At 43.1% G+C, this 24,573-nt stretch overlaps 1 protein-coding gene across 2 annotated transcripts in view; it reads left to right on the plus strand.

Moving 5' to 3' along the window:
* Positions 1 to 1,136: 1,136 nt before the first annotated feature.
* CXADR (CXADR cell adhesion molecule) overlaps positions 1,137 to 24,573 on the plus strand; it is a 71,577-nt gene continuing 48,140 nt past the window's right edge. The window contains exon 1 of one of the 2 annotated variants that reach the window (XM_024732034.1): positions 1,137 to 1,281. In XM_024732034.1, coding sequence (XP_024587802.1) covers positions 1,239 to 1,281 — 43 coding nt within the window. In that variant the 5' untranslated portion in view covers positions 1,137 to 1,238. The remainder of the gene's footprint in view (positions 1,282 to 24,573) is intronic. The other variant, XM_024732036.1, reaches the window with a different exon arrangement.

A 24,573-nucleotide genomic window follows, 5' to 3' on the forward strand; every position in this document is an offset into this window, starting at 1 on the left:
ATTTTCCAATATTATTTTTTTTAACTTCCACTTTACTGACCACTTACTATGTGCCAGGCACGGTGCCAAGCATACTTTTGTGCATTGTCTCTAATTTTCATAGCTACCCTTGGAGTAGGTGCTGTTTCTAAGTTACTTGCCCAGTTACTACCCCATTCCGGAGCCCAAGAATTTACCCACTGCACAATACTGCTTCTCTCCTCACTAAGACACCAAAGTCTCTCAGCAGATATAAATAAACGTTATCCGGAAAGACCAACGAAGAACAAGTAATGGAGGGCACCAGGAGGCAGAAGCGACATTGCAGGGCTGACCGGGAGATTCTGCGAGATTCAAGATCTCTAATCCCCTGGTCTCCCAGCTACCGCCCGCGCCCGCCCCGCGCCCCAAGCCTTTAACCGTCCCTACTGAGACCCGCTTTTCAACCTCACCGGTCCTTGTTGGCCAATTTCAGAGCTGGAATAACGTTTAAACACAAGGGAGGAAGCCCAATCCGGGTATATCCCAAATTAGCTTAGTCACTACTGGAGATGGGGAAAAGCCTTCTCTAGCCTTCTTCTACATCAGCCTGAAAGGACTCTACGAGAGGGGAGCAAATGCCAGGGCTGCCCACTTGTCTTCCTCTAGGGCCTTAGGTGGAAGAGCCCGCCGCAGCAGCAAACATCCAGAGATAGTAGGCGTGGCTGGAGGCTCCCACCCCTACTACCCTGAGGGGAGGGTGGGGTAAGTGCAGGCGGGGCTGACTGCTTTAGTTGCATTTCAGGGTCCGGGCGCAGGTGGGCGAGTTTTGTCCCGTGCCTTGCCTTTAAGCCAGGGTGCGACAGCCGTTTCAGTCGTCTGGGAGAGGGGCTGGCCCGACCCACGTGCACAAACCCAATTTAACTGAAGGCATTGAGGGGGGGATCCGAGTTAAGGCTTGGGGCGAGTGGCTGCCGGCGCACGTCAACGCCCGAGCTCCGCTGGCAGGAGTTCCTTACTCGCGTGGGTCCCGGGGCAGACCGCCGGGGGGGCTCCCGGTTGCCATAGCAACCCCACGCGCCTGGCAGGGACGGCGCGCGCCGCGGGGCTTCGCTACTACCGGAAGTGACGTGTTTCACCTGCCGAGCGAGGGCGGGGTGGGACCGGGCTGCGAGGTGCCGCCGCAGCCAGCGGGTCGGGAACGCGCGGGGAGCCGGGTGACTGAGACCCCGGGTGAGAGCCGCCTACCTGCAGTCGTCGCCCACAGCTGGGCCGCCACCATGGCGCTTCTGCTGCGCTTCGTGCTTCTGTGCGGAGTCGCGGGTGAGTGGGGGACAGATCGGTCCCTCGGGTCTTTATTGCCTGGCCAACCCTGGGGCGCTCGCTGCCTGCTGCCACCCGGGAACAATGAGGCTTGGGGGAGGGGGCGGGCGCGATTTGGGGGCGCTGCGGCAGTCGTGGCGGTGCGCGCGGAATTGCACCGGGGTGATTTTGCCGGACCGGGCGCGCGAGCCCCGAAGGTGGGTGGGGCCGCTGGGAGGGGAGCCCTGCGGGGCCGTGGGGTACCGGGGGGGCGTTGGAGTGGGGGACCGAGCCCCGGGATCTGGGGCGGCGGTGGAGAGGGCTCCCCGGGCGCGGGTGGGTGGGCGCGGCGTGCCGGCTGCGCCTGGCGTCTCTCCCAGACTATTCTTTGCCGCGGGTGCGGGCTTTGCTTTATTTGCTCTTGCCCTTTCCCTTGTTAGCCGCGGTGTCGTTTCCATCGGGGTTACCCGGTTTCAAAAGCCTTGGGCGGCGAGTTTTCAGGTGTCGAGCAGTCCAAGCCAGGAGACCGAATTACAAACGCCATGATTAAATGGACACTGAGCTTTTCAGTGCCTCAGATCGTCCAAGCTACCTCTAGGAAAGAGGCGCTGAACGAACTGTAGGCTGGGCATTCTTGGTCTCATGGAAGAGGCGAGCCCAGGCACGAGCTGTTAACTAGACGGTAACTCGACGAAGTGGACTGTGGAAAATCAGAAGTAGATTCCTGCAAAAATGCAGTATTGATTTCTGCAGTCGTGGGGCAAAGTGCAGAGGAGAAATTAGTAACCTTGGTTTTGAGTTTATAATGTTTTGATTCATTTTGATGATGACTTGTACAGGGAATTTCGAAAGGATTCGCCAAGTAATACATGTTCGACTGCGCCTTTCTCGGGAGGGTAAAAGGGCATTTAAAACTGCGTGGACATAAGGCATAATCGTTCGATATCTTTAAAAAACTGATTTGTTGCCATGTCTGTGCTTTAACCAACTGATACTGTCTTGTCAAAGTAAGCATTTTAGAACCAAAGGATTCATTAAACCAACCACAACAACAAAAAAATCCATCGGTGGGACCCTAGGAGGCACACTTTGTGTAGCCTCCGGAAGGATAATATTTTAAGCGCTCTAGAGCTGGATCGAGTGGTCCTTTCTGTTGGGATGGCTCTGCTTCCTGTTGAAATGTTAATTCCATTGTTGGATGCCCCAGCTGTGAGCATTACTCATGGGATCAACATTCTGTTAACAAATCTAATCTTCGATATGAGTCTATAGCATTACCTCCACCTTTTTAATACATATCATTTAGACATGGCTGAAATTTCCAAAGTAAAGCTTCCAGAAAAGCTAAGAGTCAGTAACCATTTTACATGATAACGTTACACCTTGTTTTGGTCAAGGACTAAACTGAAGTAGAAGTTGAGAACATTGTGATCTCTGTGGAAAAAAATGTTTTAGCCTATATCTAGAGCAGAGAAGTGGAAGAACATAAACCATATAGCGGATTCCCCCCCACCCCCACCCACAGGGATATCAGGATAATTGTCTGGATTTCATTTTTTTCTGGATGCCTCACTTTGGTAGGCACAATCTCATCCTAGGATATTTTGATACATATAGAGTCATTCTGCTCATAAACTGTACACTATGGTACAGTGAACATCTCTTTAAAGGACTGTTGGCTTCAACTAAACTATTTTACTTCAATTTTCCAGCTTAGGAAACAACTCAAAAACTGTAATTGATGTATGGCTTTGGGTATTTCTTCAGATACTTCTTGACATCTTAGAAATTTATTGCCATGAACTCAGTTTGGGTGGTAACATTATTGGATTCTACAATTGGCAAAACAAGGTGGAGGCTTACATATTAAAAATTGCAGTGCTATTAGTAGATCTTCCTCTAGAGCTGTCTCTATGTGGGTTGTAGAGTTTTCTGTTGTACTCTGGTTGCTGATGGAACACTTTTTGATGCGTTTTTATCTCCTACCTAGTAGCAAGTCGTACCACTAGTAATAGTAGTGTCAGTAGTGGTAGAGCAGTAGCAGTAGTAGTAAAAATAAAGCCTTGATTATGCAGTTATTTTCTTAAAAATAAATTTATTTATTTTTGGCTGCGTTGGGTCCTCGTTGCTGCGCGCGCGCTTTCTCTAGTTGTGGCGAGCAGGGGCTACTCTTCGTTGCGGTGGCTTCTCTTGTTGCGGGGCACGGGCTCTAGGCACGCGGGCTCAGTTGTTGTGGCACACGGGCCCTAGAATGCAGGCTCAGTAGTTGTGGCGCACGGGCTTAGTTGCTCCACGGCATATGGGATCTTCCTGGACCAAGGCTCGAACCTGTGTCCCCTGCATTGGCAGGCGGATTCTTAACCACTGTGCCAACAGGGATGTCCCTGATTACTCAGTTATTAAATGCCAGGCACTGTTCTAAGGGCTTTACATACACTCGTTTAATGTACCTTGCAGCCCTGGAGGATATATATGTATTATAATGATCCCTACTGTACAAGTGGAGAAACTGAGGCATGAAGTGGTTGTATAACTTTACTCGCCAAGGTCACAACTTTCCTTCTGAACCCCTGCTCTTATCACTATGCTGCCACTTTCCTCTTTGATTACCTCTAATCGACATCTTAAATTTGTATCACTGGTTACTGTCATTTATTAAGAACCTGCTGTTGGTTTGACCCTGTGCCAAGTACTGAAGGCTTTTATTATTAGCCTTTTAATTTCTTGATCTTAGTTGAATATTTTCAGTCTCTCTGCGAGCACGAGGATCCAGGGCTTAGACTGGTGTTGTAAGCTTAAATGGCCCATGACCCAGCAGCAGCATCATTGTCACCTGGGGATGACAGTGTTAAAGTTTGGGGTGCTGTTGTGCTTTTCACAGTGTCAATATGAGTGAAAGCAAAGTACTGGCCAGTGATTCTGGTCTCCAGACCACTTGTTAGCCATGCAGTGGCAGCAGGACCCTGTTCTCTGTGCTTCAGTTGCTGCTTGTGTCAAGAACGGGAATCCCACTGTATCAGTTGATATAGTGGGAAATGTTTATTGTTTTGCTTTACCTGGTGTTTTTTCCTTTACTTGAAAAAATGAAGATTATTAGATGTGAACTTTATCCCCTCATATGCCTCTCTCTTAATACATTCCTGTCATTATACCACCACCAGGGCAAAAGTTGCCCTTCTCCAAGGCAAGCCACCCAACATTGACTCATTACCCTATCTGTTGTGGGGGTTTCCATAAAATTACCCAACATATCTCATTGTACTAGGTCAGAGGGCAGGGGCATTACCTGTGCTGCTGTTCATTGTTACAGTCCCGGTGTTAGCTTGTGGCACCTGGCAGACAGCAAGTGTTCGGCAAATGTTGCACGGTTGAACGTTTTCAGCCTCTTTGCCAATAGGCCTATGTATATGATATGGCTCTCATCAGTTATATCTCTTTCCCTTCTCATCCAATAAAGATGGTCCTCCACTAGTGATCATTCCACTAGCCTTACTTCATTCCATTGTTAGAAGTTAAGCCTCTGCTTTATCTCTGACCTCATTATTCTGTCTCAACTCACCTGCTTCAGTTGCCAAAGGTATCAATAACCACGTGCCAAATCCACTTATTTCTTTAGAGCTCCTTGACACCTATTAACCTGCCCTTCACTACCTTCTTCAATAGGTCCCTTAAATGCCAGCCTCCCCCATGATTTAACCCATAGCCCTCTTCTCAGTCTCCATCTTAAACCTGAGTGACTTCATCTGTCCATCACTGTACACTCAGAATTGTTGCTAGTGACTTAAAAATGTTGCCAACTCACCTCTCCTTTGAATTCTGGGCCACTATTTCCAGCTGCCTAACATTCAGCATCCCATCTGAATGCACTTGAGTACCTCAGACTCTGTAGGTCCTCAACTGAACTTACCATTAATTAACTGATTAAATGATCCAGTCATTCAGCTATCTATGGCCTACTGTATACTGTGGCTGTGCTAGATGCCCCTACAATAGTGCAGGTGTTTGCAAGGTGCAAAAGGTTTGGTGGAACGTTCCCAGCAGATGGAGATCTGAAAGGGATAATGTGCCTTGGGTTCAGTGCGCATAAGGCATCTAACTAACACTTCTCTTTTTGATGTGCACCTGAGTCATTATGAGGGCATGTGGGGTGGAGCTTGAGAGTTTACATTTTAACAGGTTCCACATGATGTCACTGCTGGGTACACTTTGAGTGGACAGAGACCCAGAGACTGTGCCGAGAGCTTAGGAGACGATCCCCCAAGACTGGCGCTGAGAAGCTTGTGGAGGTGTTAAAGAAGTGAGGTTCTACACTGAGATTTATTCTCTTGAATGGTGTAGAACTCTGCAGCAGTTCTGGAGGCAGGTAGGACCAATAGATCTAACGCATTAATCCATCTGGGATGACCTGGACACAAGCAGTCCCTGTTGAAATACAGCAGAGTGGTGCTGGGCTTCTTGTTTCATCTGAAAATTGTTCTGAGGGAGATGCAGAGGAACCTGGTATCTGGTTGATTGAATGAGTGGCAAGAAAAAGCTGGAGGGAGCCAGTAAGATTTCTGGCTTGAGTTAATGATCATGTCACTAATCTATAGGGAGTAAAGAAAGGAGAAACGAGTTTTAGGGAGATGACAGTGAGCTTTGGACAAGCTGTATTTGTGGTGCCTGAGGGGAATGGAAGTGAAAGATACCCAGTAGGAAGACTTAAGCAAAGGACTGGATCTCAGGAGAGAGGCAAAGATGGGTGATACAGAATTGAGCATCACTGCTGATAGGTGGCATCTGTGTCTGGTTAACCAGGAAAAGCAGGTAGGACTAGAAAAGTAGGTGAAATGTGATGCTGGGGAACATCAACATCTAACAAGTAGTCAGGAGGTGAGGAACCGGGGACAGTAAGGAGGGATGGAGAGTGCAGGGGAACTAGAGGATGAGGGTTTCCCAGAAACTGATGAAGAAATGAGGCCAGTGGGTCTTACATTAGGAGATTATTAAGAACATTTTGGAAGTGATAGAATCCAGAGGGAGGACAGTACCTGTACTGAGAGTAAAGCTAGATTTTAAGAGATTGAGGAGAGGGCATCAGGTAAGTAGAGAATAAGAGATTACTTTGCACTTGCAGTTGGTTTAGTGCATGTTGCACGTATGGCCTTCATTCCTGGGGACAGGAGCAGACTCCATGGGAGAAGGTAGAAGCCAGAAGATAAGAACTCTAACCTCTGTGTGTGTGTGTGTTTATTGAAGTTTAGTTGATTAACAATGTTTCAGGTGTACAGCAAAGTGATTCAGTGTGTGTGTGTGTATATATACACACACACACACACACACACACTTTCTCAGATTCTTTTACATTATAGGTTATTACAAGGTACTAAATATAGTTCCCCGTGCCATACAGTAGGTCTTCATTGTTTATCTAGAACTCTTAACTTCCCAACCTCCCAGACATAGAACCTTGCTCACATGATCATTCTTTAAAACAGTGTATTCCTCTTTACACTCATTCCGGGACTCTGAACCCTTTGGCTTCCCAGGGGATGTCACTGTCTCATCCCATCTCTTATGTAGGGATCCCATCAACTTTAAAAAAGCTTAAATATCCCTCCGGACATGGCTTCAACCCTTATATCCCTCTTTCAGCACTGCCTGTCTCTCCTTTTCTCCACCGGATTTCTTGAAGGAGTGGATTTGTTGACTCCATTATTTTCCTTCATATGCATCAATTCTTCCACCCTTTGCAATCTGATTTTCACCCCACTCTACTCCTGTGAAACCGCAGTGGCCGCTGTGGCTGCATCCAGTGGACATGTCACACCTTCAACCTCTTAAACCTCTTAGCGAGAATGGCTCTATTGACTAATCTCTTTCCTCCTTGAGCTGTTCCTCATTCTCCTTTGTGGGCCCACTTTCCTCCCTCTACTTAAATGTCAGTTTCTGGCTTCAGTTACCATTTATGTCCTTACAGCCTCCAGTCTGTTTCCTGTCTCACTCTCCCAAAGCTTTGCCCATAATGTCAAACCACTCACTTGACAGCTCTGCTTAGACTTCCCACAGGTACCACCAGTTGAACCAGTCTCCAAACCACTGTTCTCTCTCACATTAAATGGCATTTTCAGCCACCAAAATGCCCAGGCAAAAATCTGGATACCTTACTTGACTTTTCGTATTCTCTCCCCAGCTTATACCCAGTTTCTAAGTCACTTGTATCCCTCCAGCCACTCCTGGAGGGATACAGCGTACCTCAGTGTATACCACCATCTCTTAAGATGGTTGAAGTAGCCTCATAATTGGTTTTTCATTGAGTGAGGAAATAAATGGGGAAAGATGTAATAGGCAGGAATTTCTGTTTGTTGGCTTGAGAAAAGACCTGGAAGGGAAAGAGTATCTGAAGATCAAGAAAAGGTATATCATTGAAGAGGTGAGCAGGGCTGGGCTCGGTGTCCTGCACAGGCCAGCTTTGTGTGTGTCAGCCCTGCCATGCGTTCAGTATTGGAGTGAATTTATGTTACCACTCCAGTCTCATTTTAATCCCCTGCTTGCAGCCTGTTCTCCCCTCTCCCTTCGTTTCCGCCTTTCCTCTGTCGTACTCAAATCATTATCACGTGTAACTAAGTAAAGGCAAGAATTGAGACTGGGAGCTTTTGATTTGCTTCATTTGGTGGGCAGCAAGTAATGGATGCGAACGTTAAAATAATTTTAAAATTATTTAATTATTAAGCTAACCTGGAAAATAATTAAAAATTATCTAACTGAAATGAGCTTATGGATTTATCTTACTGTCATCTATGTAGCATTTTTATTTTTATTTATGTATGCATTTCGGCTGCGCCAGTCTAAGTTGTGGCACGTGGGATCTTTAGTTGCGGCGCACATGCGGGATCTAGTTCCCCGGCCAGAGATGGAACCCAGGCCTGCTGCATTGGGAGCTCAGAACCATAGCCACTGGACCATCAGGGAAGTGCCTTCCTTGCATTTTTTAAAGAAAACAAATCTAATGTTCTAGAATAATTGTTAGATTGGTTTTGGAATTAGGTTGGTTTCTATTAAGAATATGATGCTAAGTGGAAGTAAAGAGCAGTAACCTTTTTTGGCCCTGGCTCCTTTATTTTCTACTTAATTTCTTCAGTGGGGCTGAAATTACAAATGGTGGAGTGTGAGGGGGATGGGAGAACTTCACCTTGGCACAGTGAAGTGGTCTGTACAGGAGGCTGGTAGTTTATGGTTTGGTGATCTCTTGGGGCTCATTTATTGATATTCTTTGTAATTTGTTCACTTTGTTGAATCCATTACTGTCTCCAGGTAAAAGAAAATGGGAAGGAAGTTGAAAATGTTTCTGTATTCAGTGGCAAAATGGTGACTTAAAGGAACATTTACCTCTTTTGTGCTTTCCCACTGGTCTTTTCTGTAGGCTTTCCCTCCCCTCATTGACTCACCCTTTCTGGTTTCTAATAATGAGCTGGCCAATTAAAGTTTAAGCCTTAAAGGCCTTAGCTTGACTCAGCAGTATTTGCGGTTTATTTTAATTGGCAGGGTGCTGGTAGAAAAGGTTATTGCCTGCTCTGTTGACAAAGGGAAGGTAGGATAAGGGAAGGAGATAGTAACAGTCTATTTTTAGGGTAGGTGTGAGATCAATGGCAGGGTTCAGTTTGTCCTTTGATAGTTGGTGAGAAAAGGATTAATAGTCACATTAACCAATGTTTATACATACTGAGACAATGCAAATTTCTTTACAGACTATTAAATCACTTTCATTCTTTCAGAGATATTTTACAGGTTGGAATGGGAATGCTGTTTCATTTACTTCTAAGAAATGAAACTTTAGATTTCAGGAAGAAGCAACATAACTAATCATGATTACTTTTTCACTTCCCTATCATGTAACTGTATGTTCTGTGTGAGTATTTATTTATTTATTTATTTATTTATTTATTTATACCCCTCCGCAGCATGTGTGATCTTACCGGACCGGGGCACGAACCCGTGTCCCCTGCATCGGCAGGCGGACTCTCAACCACTGCGCCACCAGGGTAGCCCCAGGGCTGCTCTAGGCACACGGGCTTCAGTAGTTGTGGCACACGGGCTTAGTTGCTCCGAGGCATGTGGGATCTTCCCAGACCAGGGCTCGAACCCATGTCCCCTGCATTCGCAGGTGGATTCTTAATCACTGCGCCACCAGGGGAGTCCCTGTGTGAGTTTTACAGGTTTCTCCAAAGGAAGTATGGTTTGGTTGCACAGATAAAAATGCTCTCAAGGAATCTCAAGGAATATGCAGATACGGTGAAATCAAACGTGTTGAGCCACATCTTTGTTGAATTGTTAGAGTGACTCTAGTTGACCCTCCTCAGTCTCTCAGATTCCCCAGTGAAGAGTGCTTTGAACTCTTGAATACCAGACTATTCCCATGGGGGTTTTCTTTAATGGACCAGACAGAAACTTCAAGTGTTTTGTGCCCTGGATAGTTCTACAGTAAGAATTGAGAAGACTCTTTAACCTACTTGGTTGTACACTGTGAAATCTGATACTTTTAGAATGAGCTGGTAACTCTGGGCTAGAAAAGTGATCTTACTGTGTTTTTAAAGACAGTTTCACATGCATCTCATTTGAATCCACTCTCCTGACAGCCTATGGGTAGGAAGGACACCTTTTTTTTTTTTTTTTTTAATAAGGAATCAAGTTGTAAAGCCAAGGCCTTAAGTTCAATAAATTATGGCATTGGTCCAAGACAATGCTGTCCTAGTAGAAACATATGTCATTTAAAATGTTCTGGTAGTCACATTTAAAAGTGAAAAGGAAAAGGTGAAATCAATTTGTATATATTTTGTTTAACCCAATATATACAAAATATTAATTCCATATGTAGTCAAGTTGAACATCAGTAAGATTTTTTTTTTTTTATACTAAGCCTTCAAAATCTGGTATTTTACCTACAGCACATCTCAGTTTGCACTGGCCACATTTCACGTGCTCAGTAGCTGTGTGTGGCTAGCAGATACCCTTTTTGGTCAGCACAGGTCTAGAACTTGGAGCTTTAGTTCCCAGTCACCTTCCATCATACTTAGTTTCAGAACATTCCACTAACTAAAATAGCATGGGTGTGGTGTGCCATCAAAACAGCTTTGTCAAATGGAAAGTGTCTTTGGAACTGCTCTCATGAGATTTTATCTAAAATAATTATTTGTATCACAGTATTCCTGTTGACAGCAAGTTAAATAATGTCTCTTGTTAGTTTCTTGTAATCATCAGAGCATTTGTTGCACACAAAATTATATCAGCTGTCCTTTTTTGGTAGTTATATGCATTTATATTTTAGGTATAAGGTAGAAAAAACAAATATATGGACAAAATAATATTTTTAGCTTGCCTATGGGGGGAATAAATGCATTTATGGAAAGATTGAAAGTAAGGATAGAGTGGTCCCTGGTGATGGTTGCTAGGAAATTTGAATTTATTTTGGGATATTAGAAAGGAAATCATGCCAAGATTGAGGCAATCTTACAACAGTTAGACACGCTTACAACAGGGTTTTTTTTTTTTATTGTAACTAACCTTTTCTTTATTAACTTCAGTATTTTCCGTAAGTAGGTAACATTTGCTTGTTTTGCTGTTATGTCTGCTTTTTTTTTCCTGTGATCTCATCTTTATAAGACACATCACCTGAGTTTCTTTGCTTTTTTTGTTGTTTTGGCCGGGTACTCACTTTTCCTGTTTCATGTTAATTAAAGGAAGAAAAGAGAGCCTGAGGTCGTTTTTGAACAAGGAGGCAAAGGCAGATTTCTTAAAATGAAGCAATACATGTTATTTTACGAAGGTGATGAAAATATTCACTATGGCAACGGATCTGCTTTACCCATAATGCAAAATACCCTATTTGCATTTGTTTTGCCAGAGACTTCTGAAATTAGCATCTCTGTATTAGAGAACATGGGGGAAATAATACACTACATAGACTGAAAACAGGCTGAGACTTAATTTTTTTTTTAAGGCTTAAAAAAACAAAACTTTTATTTAGAAAGGCTGAAATGATTGCATGCTAATTTGAACAGATAGGTTGTATAAGAAAATTCCATTTTTGATACCCTCGAACAGTTGGATTCCATTATGTGTGCTTTGCTCTTTCTTTAGACCTCTTAACTTCAGACTGGAGTTGAACAGAAATGTGGCGTACTCCTTTCCCCTCAATTCACTGAGAATTAATTTTATTTATTTATGGAAGGGTTTTCATTTTTTTAAATTAGTTATCTATTTTATACATATTAGTGTATGTATGTCAATCCCAACCTCCCAATTAATTTCCCCCCAAACCCCCGCCCCGCTTTCCCCCCTTGGTGTCCATACGTTTGTTCTCTACATCTGTGTCTATTTCTGCCTTGCAAACTGGTTCATCTGTACCATTTTTCTAGATTCCATGTTAATGGAATATAGAAATTCCATTCTGACTTACTTCATTCTGTATGACAGACTCTAGGACCATCCACATCTCTACAGATGACCCAATTTCGTTTCTTTTTATGGCTGAGTAATATTCCATTGTATATATTTACCACATCTTTATCCATTCCATCTGTCGATGGGCATTTAGGTTGCTTCCATGACCTGGCTATTGTAAATAGTGCTGCAATGAACATTGGGGTGCATGTGTCTTTTTGAATTATGGTTTTCTCTGGGTATATGCCCAGTAGTGGGATTGCTGGGTCATATGGTAATTCTATTTTTAGTTTTTTAAAGCACCTCCATACTTTCTCCATAGTGGCTGTATCAATTTACATTCACACCTACAGTGTGAGAGGGTTCCCTTTTCTCTACACCCTCTCCAGCATTTGTGGTTTGTAGATTTTTTGATGATGGCCATTCTAACGAGTGTGAGGTGCTACCTCATTGTAGTTTTGATTTGCATTTCTCTAATAATGAGTGATGTTGAACAGCTTTTCATGTGCCCCTTGGCCATCTGTATGTATTCTTTGGCCCATTTTTTGACTGGGTGGTTTATTTTTTAAAAAATAAATTTATTTATTTTATTTATTTATCTTTGGCTGTGGTGGGTCTTCATTCTGCATGCAGGCTTTCTCTAGTTGCGGTGAGTGGGGGCTACTCTTCATTGTGGTGCGTGGGCTTCTCATTGTGGTGGCTTCTCATTGCAGAGCACGGGCTCTAAGTGCATGGGCTTCAGTAGTTGTGGCACACGGGCTCAGTAGATGGGGCTCATGGTCTCTAGAGCACAGGCTCAGTAGTTGTGGCACACGGGCTAAGTTGCTCCGTGGCATGTGGGATCTTTCCGGACCAGGGCTCGAATCCATGCCCCCTGCATTGGCAGGCGGATTCTTAACCACTGCACCATCAGGGAAGCCCTATGCAAAGGTCCAATTTGTTTGTTTTTATTTCCATTACTGTAGGAGGTGAGTCAAAAAAGATCTTGCTGTGATTTATGTCAAAGTGTGTTCTTATGTTTTCTATAAGAGTTTTATAGTGTCTGGCTTTTTTATAGTTCTGTAAAAAATGCCATTGGAAATTTGATAGGGATTGCATTGAATCTGTTGATTGCTTTGGGTAGTATAGTCATCTTCCAATCCAAGAACATGGTATATCTCCATCTGTTTCTGTCATCTTTGATTTCTTTCACCAGGGTCTTACAGTTTTCTGAGTCCAGGTCTTTTACCTCCTTAGGTAGGTTTATTCCTAGGTATTTTATTCTTTTTGTTGCAATGGTGAATGGGATTGTTTCCTTAATTTCTCTTTCTGATGTTTCATTGTTAGTGTATAGGAATGCAAGAGATTTCTGTGCGTTAATTTTGTATCCTGAAACTTTATGAAATGCATTGATTAGCTCTAGTAGTTTTCTGGTGGCATCTTTAGGATTCTCTACGTATAGTATTGTGTCATCTGCAAACAGTGACAGTTTTAATTCTTCTTTTCCAATTTGTATTCCTTTTATTTCTTTTTCTTCTCTGATTGCCATGGCTAGGACTTCCAAAACTATGTTGACTAATAGTGGTGAGAGTGGACATCCTTGTCTTGTTCCTAATGTTAGAGGAAATGCTTTCAGTTTTTCACCATTGAGAATGATGTTTGCTGTGGGTTTGTCATACATATGGCCTTTATTAGGTTCCCTCTATGCCCACTTTCTGGAGAGTTTTTATCATAAATGGGTGTTGAATTTTGTCAGAAGCTTTTTCTGCATCTATTGAGATATCATATGGTTTTTCTTCTTCAATTTGTTAATATGGTGTATCACATTGATTGATTTGTGTATTTTGAAGAGTCCTTGCATCCCTGGGATAAATCCCACTTGATCATGGTGTATGAACCTTTTAATGTGCTGTTGGATTCTGTTTGCTAGTATTTTGTTGAGGATTTTTGCATCTATATTCATCAATGATATTGGTCTGTACGTTTCTTTTTTTTGTAGCATCTCTGTCTGGTTTTGGTATCAGGGTGATGGTGGCCTCATAGAATGAGTTCGGGAGTGTTCCTTCCTCTGCAATTTTTGGAAGAGTTTGAGAAGGATGGGTGTTAGCTCCTCTCTAAATGTTTGCTAGAATTTGCCTGTGAAGCCATGTGGTCCTGGACTTTTGTTTGTTGGAAGATTTTAAATTGCAGTTTCAATTTCATTACTTGTGATCGGTCTGTTCATATTTTCTATTTCTTCCAGTTTCAGTCTTGGAAGGTTATACCTTTCTAAGAATCTGTCTGTTTCTTACAGGTGTCCATTTTATTGGCATAGAGTTGCTTGTAGTAGTAGTAAGATGCTTGTAGTAGTAAGATGCTTTGTATTTCTGCAGTGCCCATTGTAACTTATCCTTTTTCATTTCTAATTTTATTGATTTGAGTCCTTTCTCTCTTTTTCTTGATTAGTCTGGCTAAAGGTTTATCAATTTTGTTTATATTCTCAAAGAACCAACTTTTAGTTTTATTGATCTTTGCTATTGTTTTCTTTGTTTCTCTTTCATTTATTTATGCTCTGATCTTTATGATTTCTTTCCTTCTGCTAACTTTGAGTTTTGCTTATTCTTCTTTCTCTAGTTCCTTTAGGTGTAAGTTTAGATTGTTTATTTGAGATTTTTCTTGTTTCTTGAGGTAGGCTTGTATTGCTATAAACTTCCCTCTTAGAACTGCTTTTCCTGCATCCCATAGGTTTTGGATCATCGTGTTTTCATTTTCATTTGTCTCTCCATATTTTTTGATTTCCTCTTTGATTTCTTCAGTGATCTCTTGGTTATTTAGTAATGTATTGTTTAGCCTTCATGTATTTGTGGTTTTTACGGTTCTTTCCTGGTAAATGATTTTTTTTTTTTTTTGTGGTACGTGGGCCTCTCACTGTTGTGGCCTCTCCCCTTGTGGAGCACAGGCTCCAGAAGCGCAGGCTCAGCAGCCGTGACTCACGGGCCCAGCTGCTCCACAGCAGGTGGGATCTTCCTGGACCGGGTCACGAACCCGTGTCCCCTGCATTGGCAGGCGGACTCCCAACCACTTCACCACCAGGGAAGCCCCCCCTTTTTTTTTTTTTTTCGGTACGTGGGCCTCTCCCTGTTGTGGCCTCTCCCCTTGTGGAGCACAGGCTCCAGAAGCGCAGGCTCAGCAGCCGTGACTCACGGGCCCAGCTGCTCCACAGCAGGTGGGATCTTCCTGGACCGGGTCACGAACCCGTGTCCCCTGCATTGGCAGGCGGACTCCCAACCACTTCACCACCAGGGAAGCCCCCCCTTTTTTTTTTTTTTTCGGTACGTGGGCCTCTCCCTGTTGTGGCCTCTCCCCTTGTGGAGCACAGGCTCCAGAAGCGCAGGCTCAGCAGCCGTGACTCACGGGCCCAGCTGCTCCACAGCAGGTGGGATCTTCCTGGACCGGGTCACGAACCCGTGTCCCCTGCATTGGCAGGCGGACTCCCAACCACTTCACCACCAGGGAAGCCCCCCCTTTTTTTTTTTTTTTAGGTGCGTGAGCCTCTCACTGCGGTGGCCTCTCCCGTCGCGGAGCACAGTCCCTGGACGTGCAGGCTCAGCGGCCATGGCTCACGGGCCCAGCCACTCTGCGACATGTGCAACCCTCCCAGACTGGGGCACGAACCCGTGTCCCCTGCATTGGCAGGCGGACTCCCAACCACTTCACCACCAGGGAAGCCCCCTGTAAATGACTTATAATCTCATAGTGTTGTAGTCGGAAAAGATGCTTGATATTTGTTTTCTTAAATTTACCAAGGCTTGATTTGTGACCCAAGATGTGATCTATCCTCGAGAATGTTCTGTGTGCACTTGAGAAGAAAGTGTAGTCTGCTTTTTTCGGATGGAATGTCCTATAAATGTCAATTAAATCTGTCTGGTCTATTGTGTCATTTAAAGCATGTGTTTCCTTATTAATTTTCTGTCGATGATCTGTCCATTGGTGTTAGTGAGGTGTTAAAGTCCCCCACTGTTATTGTGTTACTGTCAATTTCCTCTTTTATAGCTGTTAGCAGTTGCCTTATGTATTGAGGTCCTCCTATGCTGGGTGCATATGTATGTATAATTGTTATATCTTCTTGGATTGATCCCTTGATCATTATGTAGTGTCCTTCTTTGTCTCTTGTAATAGTCTTTGTTTTAAAGTCTATATTGTCTGATATGAGAATTGCTACTCCAGCTTTCTTTTGATTTCCATTTGCATGGAATATCTTTTTCCATACCCCCACTTTCAGTCTGTATGTGTCCCTAGGTCTGAAATGGGTCTCTTGTAGACGGCATATATATGGGTCTTGTTTTTGTATCCATTCAGAGAGCCTGTGTCTTTTGGTTGGAGCATTTAATCTATTCACATTTAAGGTAATTACCGACATATATGTTCCTATTACCATTTTCTTAATTGTTTTGGGTTTGTTATTGTAGGTCTTTTCCTTCTCTTGTGTTTCCTGCCTAGAAAAGTTCCTTTAGCATTTGTTGTAGAGCTGGTTTTGTGGTCCTCAGTTCTCCTCGTTTTTGCTTGTCTGTAAAGCTTTTGATTTTCCCCTTGAATCTGAATGAGATCCTTGCCTGGGAGAGTAGCCTTGGTTGTACGTTCTTCCCTTAACATAAGCTGTTAACCTTATGGGAGTCCCCTTTTATGTTATTTGTCATTTTTCCCTTGTTGCTTTTAATAATTTTTCTTTGTCTGTAATTTTTGTCAGTTTGATTACTGTGTGTCCTGGCGTGTTTCTCCTTGTGTTTACGCTGCCTGGGACTCTGTGCTTCCTGGACTTGGGTGGCTATTTCCTTTCACATGTTAGGGAAGTTTTCCACTATAATTTCTTCAACTATTTTCTCGGGTCCTTTCTCTGTCTCTTCTCCTTCTGGGACCCCTATAATGCGAATGTTGTTGCGTTTAATTTTGTCCCAGAGGTCTCTTATGCTGTCTTCATTTCATTCTTTTTTCTTTATTCTGTTCCACGGCAGTGATTTCCACCGTTCTGTCTTCCAAGTCTCTTATCCGTTCTTCTGTCTCAGTTATTCTGCTATTGATTCCTTCTAGTGTATTTTTCATTTCAGTTATTGTATTGTTCATCTCTGTTTGTTCTTTAATTCTTCTAGGTCTTTGTTAAACATTTCTTGCATCTTCTCGATCTTTGCCTCCATTCTTTTTCCGAGGTCCTGGATCATCTTCACTATCATTATTCTGAAGTCTTTTTCTGGAAGGTTGCCTATCTCCATTTCCTTTAGTTGTTTTTCTGGGGTTTTATCTTGTTCCTTCATCTGGTACATAGCCCTCTGCCTTTTCATCTTGTCTATCTTTCTGTGATTGTGGTTTTGTTCCACAGCCTGCAGGATTGTAGTTCTTTTTGCTTCTGCTGTCTGCCCTGTGGTTGAGAATTAATTTTAATCAGAAATGAAAGCTGAATGCTTTCCTGAGCCGAGTGTGTCTGTGTGTTTGTGAGGGGCAAGGGGGAATGGGTGGGTCACAATCCAATTCAACAGATACTTACAGAAAATCTATCTGTGTGTTCACATTCTTAACTCCCCCGTTTGGTTTTACATTATAATTTACACTTTCCCTGGTCCTGATTAAGTTATATGTTAAATTTCTCGTACAGAATCTCAATCCCTGTGGAAGAAGTTTGGGGGGTAAATACATAATCCGTACACGTGGGTGAGACATTGTAATAGGTGCTTCAGGAGGTATGAGGAAGATGCCATTCCAGTACTATTGGCACACTTCAATCTGGAGGAGGGAGACTGACACTTATTCTCGAGTAAATTAAAACAAATAAATAAGGCAGAGCAGATGTGTTATGTGATGTAAAACCATGTTTTTCTCATTATTCTCTTGGGGACCCACTGACTTCCGCAGATCATTTTCCCCCTTCACCTTGTGTACCAACCCTTCCGCCCACTGTTTATGCCAAACTTCTGGTTTCTTCCTCACACTGACCATGAAATGCCCTGCCTTATACTCACCCCCCCCACCCCCATCATAGCCATATCTTGGTATTTTAGGATTTTGGTCCTACAGTTTGCTTTTCAAACATCTCTACATCACAGTTCCTTGATCCCTCAATCACAGTGATTTTCTGTGCATTTCACTTAGGCAGTCAGTCCTCTCCTTACACTTAGTTCTTCCTTTGAAATCTTGAACTCTATTGTCACTATTTCCCAGCTTTGTCAAATTTTCATCACACCTTGCTGTCATTGAGATCTCCAGGCCCTTACCCCCTCCCACCCTGCTTCTAGTCTTCCGGTTACTTTAAAACCAGAATTTCTTCCCTAATCCTGCATCCCATAGTCAGATTTCAGCTCGCATTCCTGGTGTGGATCAATGCTACAGGCCAGTTTCTTTGCTCCTGCTCATGGACTGGGGTGCACATCTGGAGAAAAAGTGCACATGCATAGCTGCATACATTAGGGAGACTGTTGGCTAGACTTTTTGGCTAGCCATTTGGCTAGACTTTTTCAATTACATTTATAAAACATCAGAACGTTTATATATATATATATATATTATACTCACACACATATATTTATACACACACACACATATATTTATTTATTTACTTTTTGGCTGCACAGCGCAGCTTCCAGGGTCTTAGTTCCCTGACCAGGGATTGAACCCAGATCCCGGAGTGGGAGTGCCGAGTCCTAACCACTGGACCACCAGGGAATTCCCAGCACATCATATTTTTAACAAAGACAAAATAAAAATAACTTTTCTGCCTTTAACTCCTTCAGTTATTTTTAAATTGATTTTAAAATAGATCTTCTGGGCTTCCCTGGTGGTGCAGTGGTTGAGAGTCCACCTGCTGATGCAGGGGACGTGGGTTCGTGCCCCGGTCCGGGAGGATCCCTCGTGCCGCGGAGCGGCTGGGCCCGTGAGCCATGGCCGCTTGGCCTGCGCTTCCGGAGCCTGTGCTCCACAGCGAGAGAGGCCACAACAGTGAGAGGCCCGCGTACCGCCAAAAAAATAATAATAATAAAATAAAATAGACCTTCTATTTGAAGTATGACATTCATACATAGAATAGCATGCAGTTTAAAACATTATTTACCAGTTTACAGGTTAGAACATTATTACAAAGCAGACCCATCTATACAGTTATCACCCAGATCAAGGTATATTACATAACCTGCAACTCAGAAGTCCCCTCATGCCCCCTGCAGTCACTTCCTTCACTGTCTTCTGATTTCTAACAGCATAGATTAGTGTTGGCACTTTATATAAATGTTATATAAGTTTTTCTTATAAGTTTTTCTCCCTAAGCTTCCTATCATGCTTGTACAATTATTCCCATTGTGTAGCTCTAGTTTATTCATTTGCTTTGCTGTATGTTATCGCATTGTGTAACTGTACCACAGTTGACTTACCCATTCTACTGTTGAATGAAATTTTTTCCCTCCAGTTTTCTGCTGTTGTGAAAAATGCGGCTGTGACATCCTCAGGCATTTGTTTTAGTGCACACGTACATACAGTTTTCTAACTATGACTGGCTTTCTGGGGTCTTATAGATTATACATCTGTGTAGCTTTAGTTGATGCTGCCAAACATTTTCAAAAGTTAATTGTAGGACTTCGCTGGTGGCGCAGTGGTTAAGAATACGCCCGCCAGTGCAGGGGACACGGGTTCGAGCCCTGGTCTGGGAAGATCCCACATGCCACGGAGCAACTAAGCCTGTGCGCCGCAACTACTGCGCCCACGCGCCTAGAGTGCGCATGCCGCAACGAAGAGTAGCCCCCACTTGCCACAACTAGAGAAAGCCTGGGCGCAGCAACGACGACCCAACACAGCCAAAAAAATAAACAAAAAATAAACAAACAAAAAAGCAAAACAGAAAAAAACAAAACAAACAAAAAAGGAAATAGACACACACACACACACACACACACACACACACACACACACACACGAGAGTTAATTGTACCAGTTGACACTCCCATCAATAGAGATGAGAGTTGGTCCACATGCTCAACATAGCCTTTTCTCGTTTTGTCTGCTCTGGTGGGTGTGTAGTGCCACATCATTGTAGTTTTCTTTTTCAAACATTTTTATTATGGAAAATCTCAAATAAATATAAAACTAGAAAAAAAAAAGGGATGATAAACCATATATCTTTGCTCAGCTTCATCAGCTATTAGCTCATCTCTGTTGGACTCGTCGTGCCATTCGTGGTCCTTCGATTTTTCTCCCATTCCTCTTCACATAGTTCAGACTCGAACCAGTCTCCAAAAACCCCCCATTCACATTTTTTTCTGCCTCTTTTATTCTAAGTAAATACTCTGTGCCTCTTTTGTTACAGAGGAAATGTCCTTCCCTCGAATCTTATTTAAAGTTGTCTTATCCCGTTTTCTAGGTCTCGTTGTCTCCTGGGGTCTTGATCCTTCACTCTCTGAGTGTTCTGTTCTATGTATTTTAACCTCCCATTCTATTTGCTCTTTCCTCTTGAGTTATAAACATGCTCTACATTTCTCATTTCGAAACAGCCTTTCCTTGACCACACAGCACACTGCTATCTCCTACCCTTGGGAGCCATGTTCCTCAAAAGAGCAGTCCTTTTCTGTCTCTGCTCACATATTTCCACCTCTGTAGTTAGAAATATCCCATTGCACCCTCCCCAGACCCCGAGCCGTCAATAAATCAGGTTTGGCCTAGGTCACCAATGAGGTTCTGATTGCCAAACCTAGTAGATACATGTCAGTGTCCTTTATTTACATAACAGGTTTTGAGTTCTTCCTATATGAAAGGCTGTGCTTAGTGTGAGGGATAAAAGATTAAATGACACCTTCCCAACGCTACACGAATTTATTTCCTAGTAGGAATGATAGGCTTGGAAGATGACAGTTAGTTGTCATACTGGATACTATTTTATTTATTTATTTTTGGTTGAAGTAGAAAAGAATAGCTTTATTGCTTTGCCAGGCAAAAGGGGCCACAGCGGACTAATGCCCTCAAAACTATGTATCACCACCTGGAGGAGGTAATGAGTTTTATAGTAACGGTTCAAAGAGGAGGGCATGGTCAGCTCATGGACATTCTTTTGATTGGTTGGTAGTGAGGTAATGGGGAGTCAGCATCATCGACCCGGTTCCAACTGGTCTGCTTGTATGCAGCACACAGTTAACTTCTACCTGGTAGGGGTTTCAGTATCTGGTCTCAGGACTTAATGAACCTCAGGTTCTTGATGTCTCATCACAGAAAGAATTCAGTGAGAGACAAAGTGACAGGTAAGAAGTGGATTTATTTAGAGAGAAGCACACTCCACAGACAGAGTGTGGGCCATCTCAGAAGGCCAGAGGGTCCTGGATACTGCGTATTGAAAGGATGATACCAAGTTGTGCTGGAACTGTTCTAAGAGCTTTACATGCATTACTTTATTTAAACCCTATAAAGAAGTAAGCATTGTTACTACTAATTCCCATTTTACAGAAAAAAAGTTAAGACTTTATTTATTTTTGGCTGTGTTGGGTCTTCGTTGCTTCGTGTGGGCTTTCTCTAGTTGTGAACAGTGGCTACTCTTCGTTGCAGTGCACGGGCTTCTCATTGCCGTGGCTTCTCATTGTGGAGCATGGGCTCTAGGAGCACGGGCTTCAGTAGTTGTGGCTCGCAGGCTCTAAGAGCGCCGGCTCGGTAGTTGTGGCACACGGGTTTAGTTGCTCCGTGGCATGTGGGATCTTCCCAGACCAGGGCTCAAACCCGTGTCTCCCGCATTGGCAGGCGGATTCTCAACCACTGCGCCACCAGGGAAGCCCCAATGTTAATACTTTAAAAGGCTAGAAACTTGCCCTGGCTAAGCATTTGGTAAGCTCAGTTTGAATTTGAATGCAGATCCGACTTCAGAGCCGATGCTATTTGTGGGCAGAACTGCTTGCATAATTCAGTCTGCTCATATGTCAGAAATGTCTGCACTTGCTGTGAGGTGAACTCAGAGAACTGTCGCTACTGCCTTTGAGTTGTGCAAGGAGGGGAGGGGATGGATGTTGAGGGAAGGCTTCTTGTTGGTTGCTTGATTGATGGGCATATTTAGATCTGAAACATAATTTACTAACACCGTTTATTTATGTTTGAGCCCTAGAGAGACAACATGTCCAAAGTGATAGAGCTTTTTTGTGACAAACTTGACAACAGATCCTGGTCTGGTATTTATTTCTCTGTTTAAAAAAAAGGGTCCACCCAAACTCCTGAACCATGTGCTACCTAAACTGCTGTCTTCTTGGAAGTCTAGTATAGGAGAGGAATAGTGTAAATCCTGAACCCTCCTTCCACCAAGGTGATTGCAATGGGGTCTAATAACTTACTCACTGTGTTACTTTGTAGTGACTTTTAAAAGAAAATGTCTTATGTCCGGGGGTGTTGACTGGTGGACTTCTTGCAGGATGAGTGTGGCTTGAGAGCCAATCTGCCTAGCTTTGTATCTTGCTCCCATAGTAGCTTAGATACCTCTCAGTGTCTCTGTTTCTTCACTGTAAAATCGGGATGATATTAGTACCTCTCTCAGAGTCGTTATGAGGCTTGAAAGAGTTAATATGTGTAAAATATTTTGAAACGTGCCTGACACATAATAGGTACTCAGTCACTGTTAGTTACTATTTATGGTTAAGATGATGGTTTCCTCATTTCCGTCTCAGTTTATTTCCTGGGCACTTGCTTTTTGATTTCTCATTCGGGGTGGCGAGCTGAAAATTGATATTTAAAAAAACAGCATAGAAAAAAACAGCATTAAATAAGTATACTTAATGTCATTTCTCATTGTTATTATCTGACTGTAAGTATTATTTTCTTAGCTCTAAGTACATATTAACATCCTGTATTGAGTAACACATGGGAATTAAACAAAAACTCCTAGACAGCAAAGAGCATAATTTCTGTCTACCTTCTGGTATCTTCTTTTCTTCCCCAGCAATATTTAAAGGCCTAGTTGGGGTAGTTAACTAGTGTTAACATACTTAAAGTGTTTTTCTTTTTCCTTTCTAGAAGGAAACACTATTTAGGTGAATTTTTTTTTTTTTTTTTTTTTTTTTGCGTTACGCAGGCCTCTCACTGTTGTGGCCTCTCCCGTTGCGGAGCACAGGCTCCAGACGCGCAGGCTCAGCAGCCATGGCCCACGGGCCCAGCTGCTTCGTAGCATGTGGGATATTCCCGGACCTGGGCACAAACCCGAGGCGGACTCTCAACCACTGCGTCACCAGGGAAGCCCTATTTAGGTGAATTTTAAACATTGCTAATCCCAAAACAACTCCCTGGTGAGAAGGAAATTGGCAGATTGGCATTAGGATCAAGAAAATGGTCTAAATAGCTTGGCAGTTGCATTTTTGCAACATTTAAAACAGGGTTTAAAGTATCCCAGTTACTTACTTGCTAACCCAGACATCTGATGTGTAGTATTTGTTACCAAACACACACAAAATTATACTTGTCATGATCAGTCCCTTAAACATACCACTTCCTGATTTTCCCAGTTTATTTTTTAACATTGTTCTCATGAATTATTATTGAATGTTACTGTATTTTTATGTAAGTTTCCTGAATTCTGAATTAAGCAGCACAATTGAACATCTTCTCTATTTAAAACAGTAACCTCTGACATACTTTGACATTTCTCACAAAAGTCAATATCAAATACGTTCTTTGTAATAATTGACATGAAGGCCATCATAACATACCCCTTTTCAAGAAACCAAAGAAATAATGCAAGACTTCTGGAATGTGAAGTTAAATTATTCTTATTTTTATTCCTAGCTTTTCTTTTTTGTTAATATCTTTGGGATGACTCCAGATTTTCTTTCTTTCTTTCTTTCTTTTTTTTAATTTTTGGCTGTGTTGGGGCTACTTTTCATTGCGGTTCATGAGCTTCTCATTGTGGTGGCTTCTCCTGTTGCGGAGCACGGGCTCTAGACACGCGGGCTTCAGTAGTTGTGGTGTGTGGGCTCAGTACATGTGGTGCACAGGCTTAGCTGCTCTGCGGCGTGTGGAATCTTCCCGGATCAGGGATCGAACCCATGTCCCCTGAATTGGCAGACGGATTCTTAACCACTGCACCACCAGGGAAGTCCAACTCCACATATTCTGAGAAACCACACATTGTTGTGTAACATTTTTCTCATTTTGCTTCATGCTGTTCTAGAGACAGATAGACAAGCAACTTTTCTTCATTCCTAGTTGTGATTTTAGAATATTCATGAATAAAAGTTTTTCTTAATGTCATATTTCTTTCATGTTAATATAACTATACTTAGGGATTTCCCTGATGGTCCAGTGGCTAAGACTCCATGCTCCCAATGCATGGGACCTGGGTTCGGATCCGTGGTCAGGGAACTAGATCCCATGTGCTGCAACTAAGAGTTTGCATGCTGCAACTAAGACCTGGTGCAGCCAAATAAATAAATAGGTAAATATTTTAAAAAATGAGTGACTGATCAGGTAGGCTGCTTTAATATATATATATATAACTAAACATAAAGTTGCGTACACATTAATTTCTTACCACATTTGCTAACATTTCTTGTAATGTGAATATTAAAGTAATAAGCATCTGTCTTTGCTCCTGTTAGCATACGACCAGGCTTGTTCAGCTCCCTCTGAGCTCCATGTATCTCCAGTGACTTCACTGTTCCTTTCCTTTACTCCCCTGGATGCACAGTCTTCCCGTGGCTCTCCTTCCCATACTTTTCCCCGAAAGGTTTCATGGTCCTCTCTCCCATCACCACTCCTCTTTCAAATAGCTCCTTCACCTTCCTTCTGCTCTGAGCTCCCGCCCTCCACTGGAACTGAGCAGTTTCGTCCAAGGCAGGTCTGGGGTCTTGTTGAATTAAGGCTTGGAACATGCCCTCCAGAGATGAAACCCTGGCCCTCTGTTAAGCAAGTGAAAGTATGTGCTTAAGGATAGGGACATGTGAA

The sequence above is a fragment of the Neophocaena asiaeorientalis genome, unplaced genomic scaffold (assembly GCF_003031525.2).
Source record: "Neophocaena asiaeorientalis asiaeorientalis breed wild unplaced genomic scaffold, Neophocaena_asiaeorientalis_V1.1 scaffold55, whole genome shotgun sequence".
Taxonomy (NCBI): Eukaryota; Metazoa; Chordata; class Mammalia; order Artiodactyla; family Phocoenidae; genus Neophocaena; species Neophocaena asiaeorientalis.